This window comes from Topomyia yanbarensis, chromosome 3 (assembly GCF_030247195.1).
Source record: "Topomyia yanbarensis strain Yona2022 chromosome 3, ASM3024719v1, whole genome shotgun sequence".
In the NCBI taxonomy this organism is placed as follows: Eukaryota; Metazoa; Arthropoda; class Insecta; order Diptera; family Culicidae; genus Topomyia; species Topomyia yanbarensis.
The window spans coordinates 26827949-26843042 of NC_080672.1; the positions used below are offsets into that span (position 1 = coordinate 26827949).

General features: G+C 39.3%; 1 protein-coding gene across 10 annotated transcripts in view; it reads left to right on the forward strand.

Moving 5' to 3' along the window:
• Positions 1–298: 298 nt before the first annotated feature.
• Positions 299–15094, forward strand: part of LOC131693600 (D-beta-hydroxybutyrate dehydrogenase, mitochondrial) — a 268652-nt gene continuing 253856 nt past the window's right edge. The window contains exons 1-3 of one of the 10 annotated variants that reach the window (XM_058981526.1): positions 299–407; positions 3770–3921; positions 13374–13631. In XM_058981526.1, coding sequence (XP_058837509.1) covers positions 3892–3921; positions 13374–13631 — 288 coding nt within the window. In that variant the 5' untranslated portion in view covers positions 299–407; positions 3770–3891. The other 9 variants (XM_058981524.1, XM_058981528.1, XM_058981533.1 and 6 more) reach the window with 9 other exon arrangements.

The following is a 15094-nucleotide window of genomic DNA, read 5'->3' on the forward strand; positions in this document are numbered from 1 at the left end:
AGGAAATATAACAAACGGCGAACAATAACTTGAGTCACGTACAAAACAATCGATTTATAAACTACGCTATGTCCATCCCAAATACCTGTTATCTATGGACAACCCAATTTCAAGGAAACTTTTTGTAATACATTATCAAAACCGCCCAATTTCCGTGGTGGGACCCCCTGCCGTGCAGTGTATGCAATGTATTCGCACAACAAAAAATGGGCCCATTTTCCGAGTTTCCACCCTCGAAACAGCGCGCTATCGGTGAGGAAAAATTATGAAAGCAACGACGCCGCCTCGTTAGTACGAGCATTTCCCTCCTGCAGTGAGGATCGAGCGCGCGCACGTCCTACATTCTATGTGTGCAAAACAATTTTCGGCCAGCCCGAGCTGATTTTCGTGCCGCCTCCCGATCGATGGTGAGTGTTTCGCGGTGTGTTGGAAAAACTGGAAAGTGCGTCTCTGAATCAGTGATAGTTGATCGCGTACATTCGGCCGGTAGCGTTTTCGGGTTTAGTTGCTTCCGTTTTTGCGTAATCATTATCGCGATCGGTGGTGATCGATCTTCACCCCTCGATTTAGTGTGCTCGTGTAGTGTCATTGCGGAAAGGTGGTGCAATTAGATAAAGCAAATTTCATACCGCACCGGAAAGTGACAGGACGGGTTGGGAAAGGGGCGCAGTGATTCGCTGTTGATGCACACAATTAGAATTTACGATCGCAGTAGCCAGGCTGGCTGGTGACGTTTGTTCAGGGTTCGGTGACAGAGCTTGTTGACTAATTGTGACCTACAAGAGTCAAGAATTTCATGGTTTGGCTGCAGAACGCCGCCGGTAGGTGTTAGGTAACCGGCTCAGTTCAAAATTGTTGGCGTCAGATTTTTCGGTGATGCATGTTTTGAGTAATAGGGTAGATCAGGGTATGACGGACATCTGATGGAAATTTGTTTTGCTTGTGTAGCAGAAAAGAGTACGAAACTATGAAATATACATTTGCAACTACAGTGTTCCAGATTTCTACTGCGACTACTGTTGGACAAAGTTGCAAAAAAGTTTGTTCGCAATTTTGCGGATATATGTATTGTTTTTTTCTACTTTCGAGTGATAACAACAATACTTCACTCAATGTGAAACAAGTCAAGCTACACATCACGTCACTCATTCGAATTCTAAAAACAACTTTACTCCAAACTCCCTTACTCACAACCACTACCAGAGCCGAATATAGAACTAATCAGATGCGTTATGCAATTCTACAGCGTCCGTTGGCAAGCGGCAAAAAGACAATGGCGCATGCGTCACGGCGTACTGTTCACCGACCGGCCTACCTTGTTTTCAAATTTTGTCTCGAGTTCGAAAGTTGAAATACAACATAACGACCCCTTTTAACCGCGGGTGTCACACCAAACACCGTTGCCAAATCCGTCTACCAACTTGAATTCTAAGCATGCTTCGTTAACCAATATGTAATGACAGTTCATATCCGACAGGTCATATTCAACTAAATGGAAAAATCAAACGGTGCCGGTATGTGTGAGTTTTCTGCTCCACCCACGCAATTTATTTGGATTTTTTTTGGCGAACGAGTGTTGGCTGCGTTTGACGAGAATGCGTCATTGCTCGGGAAAAATTGAATTTTCTTTACCGAAAATAGTCAATGAGCTGCGGTTTCCAACGTCCTTTGAGCATCGAAATTGAACAGCTGTTTTGTTGGCTTTTGACTTCGACGAAAGATAAACTTTAATTTTTTTGATAAAGCACCCCTCAGATGATAGCCTGCTTAGTCCATAATCAAGACAACATTCAGCGCTACCTGTTTTTAGAAGTTAAAATATAAAACATCTCCGTCCAGAAAGTGATCCGGAACGTGCCGCATACAGGTCTCCTTTTTTTTTGCTCTCCCCCAATCGTTAACTTTTTCGACCGGTCGGTAAACAATTCTAACTTTCGAGGAAGTCAGCCTTTTTTCGTTTTTGTTTATACTGCCAAAGGCACAATATTTATGCACTCCTGTAGGGTTAAACCTGAGCCTTTTTAGGTTAGTCGAATGAAAAAGAAAACAGTACCCGAAGAACACCTACGGCAGCAAGGTTCGAATTTTTTTCTGCTGACCTGGCTTTTTCTTGCTGCACCTGTAGAATTTATTTTAACTTAAAATTTTACTCTTTGTTGGCATACTGCGTCCCCTTGGCTGAAATTAGCCGACACAGATCAAGTGAACCTATTAAACGAAGCGAAAGTAATTCACATCTTAATATTTGCATTATTGATGGGCAGAAAATTTAATTGGCTATTTCCCGTTCCCATCGAAATTACAGGTATTTTCACAGTCATGTCACTCAGTGATTATAAGAAAATTTTCTTCTAGTCGCTAGGTGCAGGGTTGCCACTATCTTTAAAAAAAATCTGGTAGTTCAAAAAAAATTTCTGGAAAAATCTGTCACTTGACAGCGAGCTCAAAGTCATCGAAATTTGGCATACATTTTGGTCTTCATAGAACATTAATCGATTTTTGTTTTGGAAAATATGACCCAGATTTCCAAAAATTGTGTGTAACACTCTCTATAATTTATAAATCTGGTAGAATGAGAAGTTTACCTTTCTGCTAAAGGATTAAAAAAATTAGCTGTGCCAGATAAATCTGTCATAATGGCATTCCTTCTGCGGTTTAACGTAGAATTCAGAATATCTTGAAAAATCTGGCAAAATTTAAAAAATCTGGAAAAATGTCTGGCTTGAACAAATATCTGTTCAGTTAGGAAAAATTTGGAAGATTCCAGATAAATCTGGAACATTGGCAATGCTGGCTAGGTGACGTGACTGCGCCTACTTTGATCTGATTTGACAGGTCAGTGTTGGACACAGCTGTTTTGTTCGATAAAGAGAGGGTTACGGGTGTTTGAATTTGGATTTCAATAAGACGAAATGATTAATTGCTATTTGCTGTTTTTGATTTTTTCCGACGCAGCTGACATTAAAGATACGTAGTACTTTTTTTGGCACGTAAATGTAAGCTTAAAATTATTTTATTAAAATAAATAAATAGAGTCACACCTTCCTTTCAATCATCTTGACCCCTGTCCTTTTGCTGAAGTAACAACTGTCAAAGATGTGAGACCCATGTGGCTAAAACTGTTGTCAAATAGAACCGATAGTGTCAAACAAGGACGTGTTTACATTTTCGTAAAAAATCAACTCAAAACGTTATGAACTTTTAGGATTTTTACATAAACGTTGCATTCAAAAATTGAACTCTATCGATGTGTGTTATAAAAGAAATATTTTGTTCTTCATTTATTTACCCAATTGAGCCTAAATTGGTTGCAGAGTTTGGGAATGTTGTTAGCTTTTCAAATTACCTTTAAGACAAGTGTCACTGGGTCAAAGAGACGAATTAGAAATAGGAGAACATCCGCATTCGGAGTTTGAGGCATAATTCTAGCTGGTTTTCTAGTAAAAATCAATTGTAACATTTGTGCTGAAATTCTGACAGTTGCCAACCAGAATTCCCACTGATTTAACTGGGTGGATTGTGTCGTTGAAAACAGCTCGCCGTCTTTGCGAATGGGATCTACAGTCTCGACGTCTGGATGACTGGGCGTAACCAATTGTTCTGTTTTTATTGAGTTCGGATGTTTCCTAATTGGCAAGTGGGTTCTACTTACTTTGTCGTTTGTTACTTTGTCACCAACCGCACTTTCTCTGGAAACATACAGCCAGTCTGGTACAAGAAATCTTTATGTACTGTCCGTGACTACGTTATGAGTGTATTTTGGGGTTAGATAACGAGTAACGAGAGATGGTAATCGATTTACATTGTGAATATTCTGTGACTTTTGGATAAGATTAGTTTATGAAAGTGTTAAGAATCATTAGTGAACATTCAGGAAAATAGTGAAAATTCATGAAGGAAATGACGCAGACTCAAGCAAAGGTAATTTTAATGTACATATAGTTGAATCACAGATTTTTTACTTCTTACTTCTTACTTCTTACTTCTTACTTCTTACTTCTTACTTCTTACTTCTTACTTCTTACTTCTTACTTCTTACTTCTTACTTCTTACTTCTTACTTCTTACTTCTTACTTCTTACTTCTTACTTCTTACTTCTTACTTCTTACTTCTTACTTCTTACTTCTTACTTCTTACTTCTTACTTCTTACTTCTTACTTCTTACTTCTTACTTCTTACTTCTTACTTCTTACTTCTTACTTCTTACTTCTTACTTCTTACTTCTTACTTCTTACTTCTTACTTCTTACTTCTTACTTCTTACTTCTTACTTCTTACTTCTTACTTCTTACTTCTTACTTCTTACTTCTTACTTCTTACTTCTTACTTCTTACTTCTTACTTCTTACTTCTTACTTCTTACTTCTTACTTCTTACTTCTTACTTCTTACTTCTTACTTCTTACTTCTTACTTCTTACTTCTTACTTCTTACTTCTTACTTCTTACTTCTTACTTCTTACTTCTTACTTCTTACTTCTTACTGCTTACTTCTTACTTCTTACTTCTTACTTCTTACTTCTTACTTCTTACTTCTTACGTCTTACTTCTTACTTCTTACTTACCGTGTTTGTTTACTGCTGTTCCATAGAGCCAGCGATGCCATATGGGACCATTCATAAATTACGTAACGCAAAAATTGCCCAAAATTGACTCCCCCCTCCCCCTATGTAACAAATTGTCACAAATTTCTCCATCCCCCCCTCCCCTGTTACGTAACAAATTCCAAGAAAAAATTTTTTTTTCTTCGATGAAAACATGTTACGTAACGATCTAGTTAACACCCCCTCCCCCCTATGTCACAACTTGTCACAGCTTGCCGTACCCCCTCCCCCCCCTAAATGCGTTACGTAATTTATGAATGGTCCCTATGTATTTGTGAAATGTTTGTAGAATTGTAATTAAAATGTCTGTAACATTCTGTAAATGGTTGTGTAAATCACAGTTACACTAGAATATTGCTTTAAAAGGGGATTGATAGTAATAGAATACTATTGTGAGGGAATCACTCGTATTCGAATACAGATATTCTACTGCAATTTTGCTAAATACTATTACTCTTTAAAAAGTCTGTAGATTTCTGGCTACGTCTGCAGGAGACTATCGAAAGTCTGTAAAATACAGCCATGTCTGTATATCTGGCATCGCTGCATAGAGCTAAATATAGCATTTTTTAATTGATGAGACCCAGACGAAGAACGCTTCCTCAGGTTCAATGGAAACTTAATCGATCTCTTCCCCAAGTGATCAACCTGACGGCGAACGTAAAGTGCTTTCCTGGTGTTCTACCGAGCAAAAATTAAACCATTATCAAGATATCGCGAGAACTGACATCTGTTCCGCTTTAACCGACATCACTAAGGATTGGCCAGACAAACTAAGAGAAACTGTGGGTTACCTTGACCAAGTAAACAAGATTGCTAGCTGGGAGCTTCTTAGGAAGCAGAATTGTATCTACATACCTGCAATCGTAGTCGCAATGGATGTAGTAATCACCTAAAAAGAGCTGCGCCACCGAGAAAACCCTCATCGAGGAGTACTTTTAGGGACCAACAAGCGTTATTCTTTTAATTGAATCAATCTCTCCTCGACACCAGGCGTTAAAGTTGTCACTTATCAAGGCATGATCCAAACTCCAACTTCCACTGTGCGGCAGGGGGATGTTTTCACGGTTCTCTCATACTACATGATACTTGCGACAACTTTAATATGACCATTGAAATGACACGACGCGAGTTGTCTACGAAACAGTAGCGGGCTTACGTACCAGCAATTGCCGTTGAAATCAATGGAGTAAACACCCAAGCGGACATACGAAGATTTACTAGACTGCGGAAAATACGAAGAGATCATGAGGATTATTCTTGCAGTAGGGATGTTAAAAAGCAACAAAATTGATCAAATGCTGATTATGATAATTAAGTATGATAGTTTTTTGTTTCAAGTGTTTCAGTGTCGACACGTAGTTTATCAAGTTCGTGTGGCTGGCGAGCCGTTCTATTTAGGTACAAAGTGTACTAGGAATGTAATAGGCATTTCCACAATTATATTGCACATAAGCCATGGAATCGTAGGTTGTAGAAATGAGAAGGACACAATTGTATCACTAGGTGGTTTAAAACAGGTTTTTTAAATAGAAGCTAACCTAATGTCAAAATTACCCAAGTAACCATAAGCACTGAGCCATTGCACTATATTGGCTATACATTTGCACTAATGTTGCATTGAAACTCCATTACAGCATTAACAATGCAATAAAGCTCTATACTAGCATCAATAATTCATAAATGCTCAGCCGAAATATAGTATTATCGCTTGCTCTATATGCGCATATAAAGCTACATGCTTCAAGGATCTTTAAAACATATAAGCTTCACATGTGCATTTAGTGCCATTATAGGGCAAATAAAAAGCCGATATAATGCTATAGTAAAGCTGTGGATTTATTCGTTATGCAACTTTTCTTGAAGATTATATTCGGCATATTTCATTTCAATCGAACATATGCAAAATAGTCCAGGCAGCAAACGCAGCGCACTTACCGTGAAGGACGAGGCAAGGTACTTCAGTTCGAGACTTACTAAAGGAAATTTTCGTAGATCATTCAAATCATGTGAGAAAGAAAACCCTTAATGATATTCATAACAATGCATTAGAAAAGAGTCAGTTACGGTTTTAAACAGAACATTTTATTTTGAATTTTTCCTTTTTGCTCATCATACCGAAAGGAAACATAAGAAATAGTTTCAAAACCATAGCGGACAATGACAGCCAACTGAAGCTTTCTAATAGCATTAGTAGTGCCAATATTAGGCTTTCAATTTGACATTTAAAGCAAATATTAGGCTACGTAATAATGCTTATTGGTTACTTGGGTACCCGCACCCGTTATTCCTTTCGCAATCAGTGTTCTAAAATTGCCGTTGATATCGCTACTGGAGTTTTTGGGCGACTATCAATATTGGCATGTGTTCTATGCGTTGCTTCGTACGAACCTTCCAAACATTCCAAAATTTTATTACCTAATAGCTGCAGTGAAAAGTGAAGCAACTTAGTCCATCGAGTCCACTGATATCTGCGCTGAAGATTATGTGAATATGTCTTCGATGTCTTCGAGACCTATGACTAGGAATTGAACCAGATGGGAGAACCAATAGAGACATGGAGCACACTTCTTGAGCATTAGCGGTGCTCGTGGCTTCACGACGACACGCTTAAGGTTTGGGGAGACTACGCATCAACAATGAATCAACAAGAATTTTGCATCGCAAGAAGACGTTTCCTACTTGAGTTGATTTTGGCAAATCAACAGTGTGCTCCCCACTTCAAAATCCGACAGTCGTGGAAACCAATCGAATTTAGCTTCAGGTAGCACTTCACTTAAATGTCACTTTTGAAATGTTTCAAGTGTACCAAAAAGTCGACTTGTTCGTTCGATTGAATGTTGTCATTCTCAGCGATTGTGCTTAAATTAATTTCGAAGTACCCATTATGTTCGAGAGCACCTTACTCAGGAAAGCTGCTGGGTCTGGGGAAGGCCATGTCACCATACAATGATTAGGCCAGGCTACGCTGAAAACTATTCGACAGCGGTTCATGATTCAAGATCAACAAGGTTTCAACAATCAAGTCGGGCTACGGTGCATCTCACTCAATGTGACGAAGCCCTTTCCGAAGCTATCATGTCAAATGGGTGAGCCACAAAACAATTTCGCTCATTACAGGAGAACACAATTGTGATTGACTTTCCACAGATCGGTCGTAGCCCTAGAAAATCGATCTTGTTCTAACAGAAGTTTCACGCATACAGCAACATCATACGAGACAAGTAGTACTAAAAACGTTCAACTCCTTAGCCGAGGCAGAAAGTTTCGTAGCGAAGGACAACATGCAACACGACATCGAATATGAAAACGTCAAAACCAAGATATACGTGTATATAGACCTTGATCTAACGGATATTCGCCTACATGATTTGGTACCTAATGTTAGCACTGATTATATTAAAAGATTCACGTCGAAGCATGGAGAAGTGGAATTCTTCTCCAACGACACTTGGAGAAGTGTTTCCCTAGCAGATCATCTCAAAGTGTTAATTACATTCAAACAATTCCATGCACATACCCTGGCCAGTTCCGTAACAAGACGGAACACTATGGCGCCAAAACAATTTGGGAAAATTCATCTACTTCAAGCAACACCATCAAATAACCTTCAACATATACTGAACCACCACAAACTGCCACCCAAAAACATAAATGCCGGACAAACAATATTCCACGGTATCACCAAACTAGGAAAGAAATAAACAAGAAAAAACGGCTATACCAGAGTCACTCGAAAACACAAAAACCTGTTTTAATCCACCTAGTGGTGCTATTATGCCTTTCTCATTTGCCCAAATTACGATTCCATGGCTGGCTATGTTCAATATACTAGTGAAAATGTGTATTACATATTCAGTATGATTTGCACATACATACTATGGATCGACAGCCACAAACTTGAAATGCTATGTGTTTACGCTGAAACATAGGCAACCAGCGGCGGATTCAGGTGGAGGATCCGAGGGGTCTGTATAATATTTTATTAGCTCAATTAGCATTAGCTCAATGTTGTCTTTCGGCTAATTTATTTTACCATGCCGGGGTATGTGTGTGAAGGGGATAAATAACCACACAACCGAAGTACCCTTAGCCTATCTTGGTATGCCTACTAGGTGAAGGTTATTGGGATGAGAAGAGGTGGGTCTGGAGAGGGTGCATGACGAGGTCGTTTGAGAAGGATCTGATGAGGGGCTTTGAGGGTGGTGGCTCGATGGTGTGACTTGAGGGGAGAGAGGGGGTTTCGCGAAGAGTGTAATGTGGAAGGGGGGGGGGGGGTAAACCCCTTACCGCATACCCCTAGCTACGCCCCTGTTAAAATACTGAATACCTATTTAAGTCAAAAAAAATTTGGCCTTTACTCCCCCTATTGAGCATTTTTCAGTTCAGTTTATATGGGAATTTGCTGCAGGCCGCACTCTTCAACCCGTAACTCCGAAACCGGAAGTCTAATCAATAAAAAATACACTAGTAGCCTCTCATTTAAGACTAAGTTTGTGCAAATCGGTCCTGTCATCTCTGAGAAACAGAAGTGGCATTTTTTCCACATACATACAACCATGCACATATGAAGAAGCTCGGGTAGCCAACGAGGAGCTGATGGTGGTGGCAAAAGCCTTGAGAACCAAGAAGGCCCCGGGACCAAACGGTATCCCCAACGTGGCTCTGAAAATAGCAATCCTATCGAACCCGGATATGTTTAAACAAGCTTGCTTGAAAGAGTAATCCTTAGCAGGCTTACAACATACACAGAGGGAGAGAATGGACTCTCCAATACGCAGTTCGGTTTGCGGAAAGGTAGATCCATCGTGGATGCCATACGAACGGTCGTGGAAACTATGGAGGCTGCGCAGAAGCAAAAGAGAAGAGGAAACCGCTGCTGCGGAGTGGTTACACTAGTTGGGCCGCAATCGTCGATTTGCTGCACAGACTGAGAGTTCCCGACTATTTTTTTATGTTTTTAACGACATTTAATTAGTAAGGGACTGGAAGGTGAAGTATATTTTTCAATATTAAGAGCCATAGTACTCAGGAGAGCGCAAGGAGAAGGAAGAAAGAAGTCTTGCTAATTAAATGTCATTAAAAACATAAAAAAGGAAAATTCATTCACTTTCAGTCGTTAATAAAAAAGGAAAAAAATGTACCTTGATGGGAATCCATCATAAACGCAGGTTGGAAGAGCGTAGCAGTTTTTTTAGGGAAGAGAAAGAATGTGAGATGTACATTTACCTCAGTTTCTTACTCCTCAGTCTGTTACTCAGCAGTGTCCTACCCCGCCACTAATGCCTAGTTGTACTAGGCGGATGTTGGATACTGTCACGATGGTTTTTTTGATAGATTTCCTCAGTAGTACTAAAAAATGGCTTCCTATTAATTATCTTGCGTGAACCAAAACTTTGCAGTTCCACATGTGCAGAGCGCTTGCCAGACATAGATTTGTTGGACATCATCTTATGTTTGTCGCTACGGTCCTTTCGGAACTTTACATACTTGCGGTCCAAAATATGTCACTGATTTTCCTTAGACTAAATGGAAACTTGAACCGAAATGTTTGTGCGATGCTTGAATTGGTTCAGTGCCATCCCGACCTTGCCGTGTATTTTGCGTTGGTCTCTGTATGCACTGTGTGCCTATCACCGATACCAGAGAGATGTCTCCAAAACCACATATCGGCTCATATACACCGGGACCAATGACTTTACATCCCTTATAAAGGAAGTCGTGACACAGAGTTTTCACCTCAGAACATCCGTACGACCTCGGCTGGGATTAAAGCCAGACCCACTGGACTGAGCGATGGTGACGATTTCCACTCTACCAACGGCGTCATCTATGATCAAAATTTGTCAAACAACAATTAGTAATTTTTTTATATTAATTTTAAAGTTGAAATAGCACAAACTATAGAAAAATATTCAGCTAAGCTTTCGGTTGAGCGTCTTTTAATTACTGCCATCAAATTCTGTACAGCAACCTCGTCCACTTTGTTCGCCACAGGCAGTTTTGGGTCGTCTTCAGGTTCCGCTTGACGATAGGGCCGAGTTCTAGTGTGTTGGGAGGGTTCTTGTCCATGGGCGCCATCAGAACCTTGTGGGCGTTATACCACTACATGCCCTTCTTTCCGCAATGGCGGTATTCGAAATCCGGCCAAAATAGCGTGGAATAATCGTGTTGGTCATGAAAGGTAGTAAACTTTTTTTTCATGCACTTCTTCACTTAAATTTTCATTGTTGACGGGCTCGATCGTAATGAAAATGTCGCATTTCAAACCACAAGTACAGAAAGCCTGCCGAACCAGATATTTCTGTGTGAATTTCGACAGTTTCATATGCTTGAAAATATCGGCCGGTTTCACTAACTTAGCGTGCAAGTATTTCGAATTCAAGCAATATGCGAACAAAATTTCCCTGGGTTTTTCTTTCGCTTGGACGACACTTCTATAACTAAATAGCAAATATCAAATAAAAAAGTTATCTTTTGGCCGAACACAGTTCACAGCACTAAATGGAAGAGAAAACTTTTCTCTTTTTTTACTACCTGTTATTGGCGAGTGACCGTTTGTCCGGAATTTTCATTTAAGGTGAATTTTGACAGTTGGTTTTTAAACCGTAATCATATGTTTGTCGCGATTTTCATATTTACCTAGAAGTCAGTATTGCATAGAGTTTTTCGAATCTTTGTCTGCTTTCACTTACAATTCGTTAAAGAAACAACACATTCGGCTAAGTCGGTGAGCTACAACATTGCCAGTCTCTGCAAAAAATCTTTTCATTTGTTCCGTAGTCTTGCTGGCCTGTTTTGGTTACAGGAAAAACTGATTCAGGTGATGTATGAGAGTTCTTCATTTATATATTTGGTTCAATGTTATTGAAGAACTCATAATTAAAACTTTGCAAAAATTGCTAAAAAGTAGTAAAATGTAAATGTAATAAATTGAAATAAAAACGAAAAGCACATTCAATAGAGGTAGAATTTAAAGAGAGAGAAAACTAATAAATAGATAAAATGAAACAAAAGAAGAAAGCTATAAATGATGATGTTGTTTATTATAGAGGATTTAACCCTAAGGGTCATTCTCCTCCGAGCAGAAAGCTATAAAATGGCATTTAAAATAATGGGATAAGATAAAAAATATGCAAATAGTCAAAACCTGCCAACTTAAAAAAAGATCGAAAAACGCTTTTAATCCACCTAACAGTGTGATGAGACATTTCTTATAACTCTTATCACTCTCTTCGGATATTATATCCTTTGAGAACATTTAGAACTTGATGCTTCGCGATGTTTTTGATAACACATACTACATGGGATAGTGGCAGGACTCTGATCAAATCAGCATAGGACAACATAAGTGCTAGAAATCTCAAACCAAATCAATGGGAAAGCGAAAAAAGGGCCAATAAAATAGACATACCAACGAATTATTGTTAATGCTCTGTTAATAAAATATCTATATTCTGGTGGGAAAACTGAATTTTGCTAAAGGGGTTATATATTGTACTGAAACAAAAAAAACGAATTTTTTTTTGAATCGATTTGAAGTTTATATTTTACTCAAATTTCCAACGCGACTGAGAACTAAGAAATCAACGCTTTTCTTGAAAAGGGCGATACTAGCAGTGATATCATTCAAAGAAAATCAACAGTGAATATTTCCAGACTTGGTTTTATTTCCTATTTAAGAACTATTGTGTTTTTTTACATCCTAGATTGCATGATTCAGTGATCGAAACCCAAAACTTCATAAAGTATTTGAAATTATTAAATTAAAATTTGTTTTTTCTACTGAAATTGACAAAATGATAGTATAGCCCCTTTGGCGATTGTTTACTTTTTCGGTAACACCTATCAGCATTGAAGTATCGCCCTTACGTTTATTTACAATAACTACCATTTTACACCACCGATTTCGTCCGGGTTTTTTCAATAGCGATCATTGTTACTATTTACAGCTGGTATCAGCTTGATAATCCTAAAAAAATACGAAAATAACAGCTTCGCCGGTTTTTCGAAAACATCTGATTTTATTAAAAATTCTTGGCATCACTGGATAAATCAAACATAGAACACGACGCCCTTGCAGGTATTTTTTTACTCGGGCAAATACAGGAATAACTTTCTCCCAGTTTGCTTCGGGGTGCTTCCGGTTTCTCCACCTATAGGAACCAACCTTTTTTAGCCGTTTTTTCGCAGAAATGTTCATGTTTCTTTTATGCTTCCTATATGCTGGGAGCCTACCGTAATTGTGTTAAAAATTACAACCATCAGTAACGGCCTGTGTTTCTTACATTATTGTAGTGTACTTACGGCATAGTACTCCGATGTCAGGCAGTAGCCAGAAGGTTTTTTATCTTTGGAATTCTTCAAAGGTAAATTTGTTAATTCCATAAACAAAAAATCTTTTACCAATTTGTCTAAAAAGCTGCCCACTGCTTGAATTTGCGATGCCCCCGAGATGTTCATTGATATTCCACCCCTGTAATGTTCAGCTAGAAAAGCCACCGTCCAAAGTAGGCCATGTTGCGAAACTGATTTTCGTTGTTTACTGTTTTGCTCGTGGCGACCGCTTCTAATAAGTAAATGGCTGCAAACGATTAGAGAAGGTTCGTTTTCTGATTAGATTTGACTCGTGTAGGCTATTTTGAATGGAGTTCTGCCTACAAACACATTGCGAAGCGAAACTGAAATTAGCATTGGGACTTTCATCTCAATCACGGAAAAAAAAGATTATTCAAAGCTTTAACACACAATTTTTTATCTTTTTCTCTTCCAGCCAACCGTACCGATGCAACCGGCCGTCCGGCGGCGAATGTCCCGCCACGGTTCGGTTCTGATCGAAACGGCACCGCGTCAAATCCCGTGGGACCTTATCGACCGGCTGCTGTTGCCGATTATTGGCTGTCATGCGGCCGCCATCATCGTTTCCAACGTGCTGAGCTTTCTCGGAATTTGTCAACTGTCCGCCTTTCCGCTGTTTTTCTTCTTCTCCATCCTGGTGGTCAGTGCGGCGATTGGTTTCCACAGTCTTAAGGTAAGTTGTCTGGAAAAAAAGGCGATGGGTGGATGATGATCTATGGCGGGTGGTAGTGTCCCAGCTGAAATAAAATTAATACGTGTCTGTTATATGGCTTTCCAAAGTAACTCAAATGTATGTCATCAATTTTCGGTGGATTGTAGATGCCAATCCCCGGCGCTAACTGCGTATCAGATGACTGTTGTTGCGCTTTACGATCCGTATTTCGCCAAAGGTCATTCTAACCATCGATGGATTTATGCTGTTTCGCCCCCGAAAGGGGAGTAAATCCTGCTTTATTAAGTCCCCCAAAGCGACCGAATTTTGTCGCCACCGGGATCATCGGGCTGCGGTGCTCGGTACAGACAATGTGGGTTTTTTTTAGTGCTGCTGGTGAATATTGTTCGTCGGCAACAGCAACAGGGTGGTGTTTACAAGTCCGAGTTTTGTGTTTGTAGCGGAGTGTGGGAAAAATCGTACGTCTGAATGACAATATATAGTTGCAAAAAATATAACCTATTGAATTCATTGTTCAAATTTGAATACTAGCAAAAATATTCCCTTATCAAGTTTTCAACAGGTCGTGCTTTTAAGTCTTTTGTTTGAATTTGCTTCTCGTATTTAAATTCTAAAATGACTCCAACCTACCCTACTCTGATCGGAAGCTCGCATGTCATAAAAGAATTGATAATGGGTCGTAAAATTTTACGGTCGTACATACGCCAAAGCATTGGCCAGCTGGCACTCATTCGCGCTTCTTTTGCCACTTGTTGGTGGCGTGGCGGCAGCGGCCAGCGGTAGGTGCGAACAATGAGAGCATGCTTTCGCATGTTGTCTGAATTACTTTGTACACTCCCCGATCGTTGGTTAGATTTTTATGTGCTTGTACACATACACACTTTTTGTATCAATTTGTAGTCCTGCCACAGTACAGCACGAGTCACTCTTTGTAATAAAATACGATCCGCCTCCATCCATATTAACGCCAACGGGGGATGCTGCAATGTTATAATAAATATTGGAGCCGCTATTTATTTGCATGTTTACCTTCTTCCTTGGATGTGGGTTCAAATAAACAATATATTAGTGTTAATAACTTGACCAAGTTATGGTGGGAAATATTGGAAGACTTTTCATTCCGTTCGTGAAAGTTTCAAGCAATAAAATAAGTCAAAACTATGTAAGATGGCTAGTAACAGTAGTTCGTTCACTATGCGAGTCTGTCGGAGCAGAAGGTCAAGTCTAGCAGCGGTATGTGGTATGCCTGTGGGCGGCTGACTAACAGGGAAAAAGTTTAAAAAATGATTAACTAAAATATAAACGAAGGAGATTTGATGAAAAGATTTCCACTCTATTGGCACAATTAGAATCTAAGACCCTCATTGGTTTCAGCGAAAACGCATGTAGTTGTGTTAAATACTATTTTGAAAAAAATCCCTCTCATCCTATGCGTCAAGATTCAAATTAAGCTCAATTACATG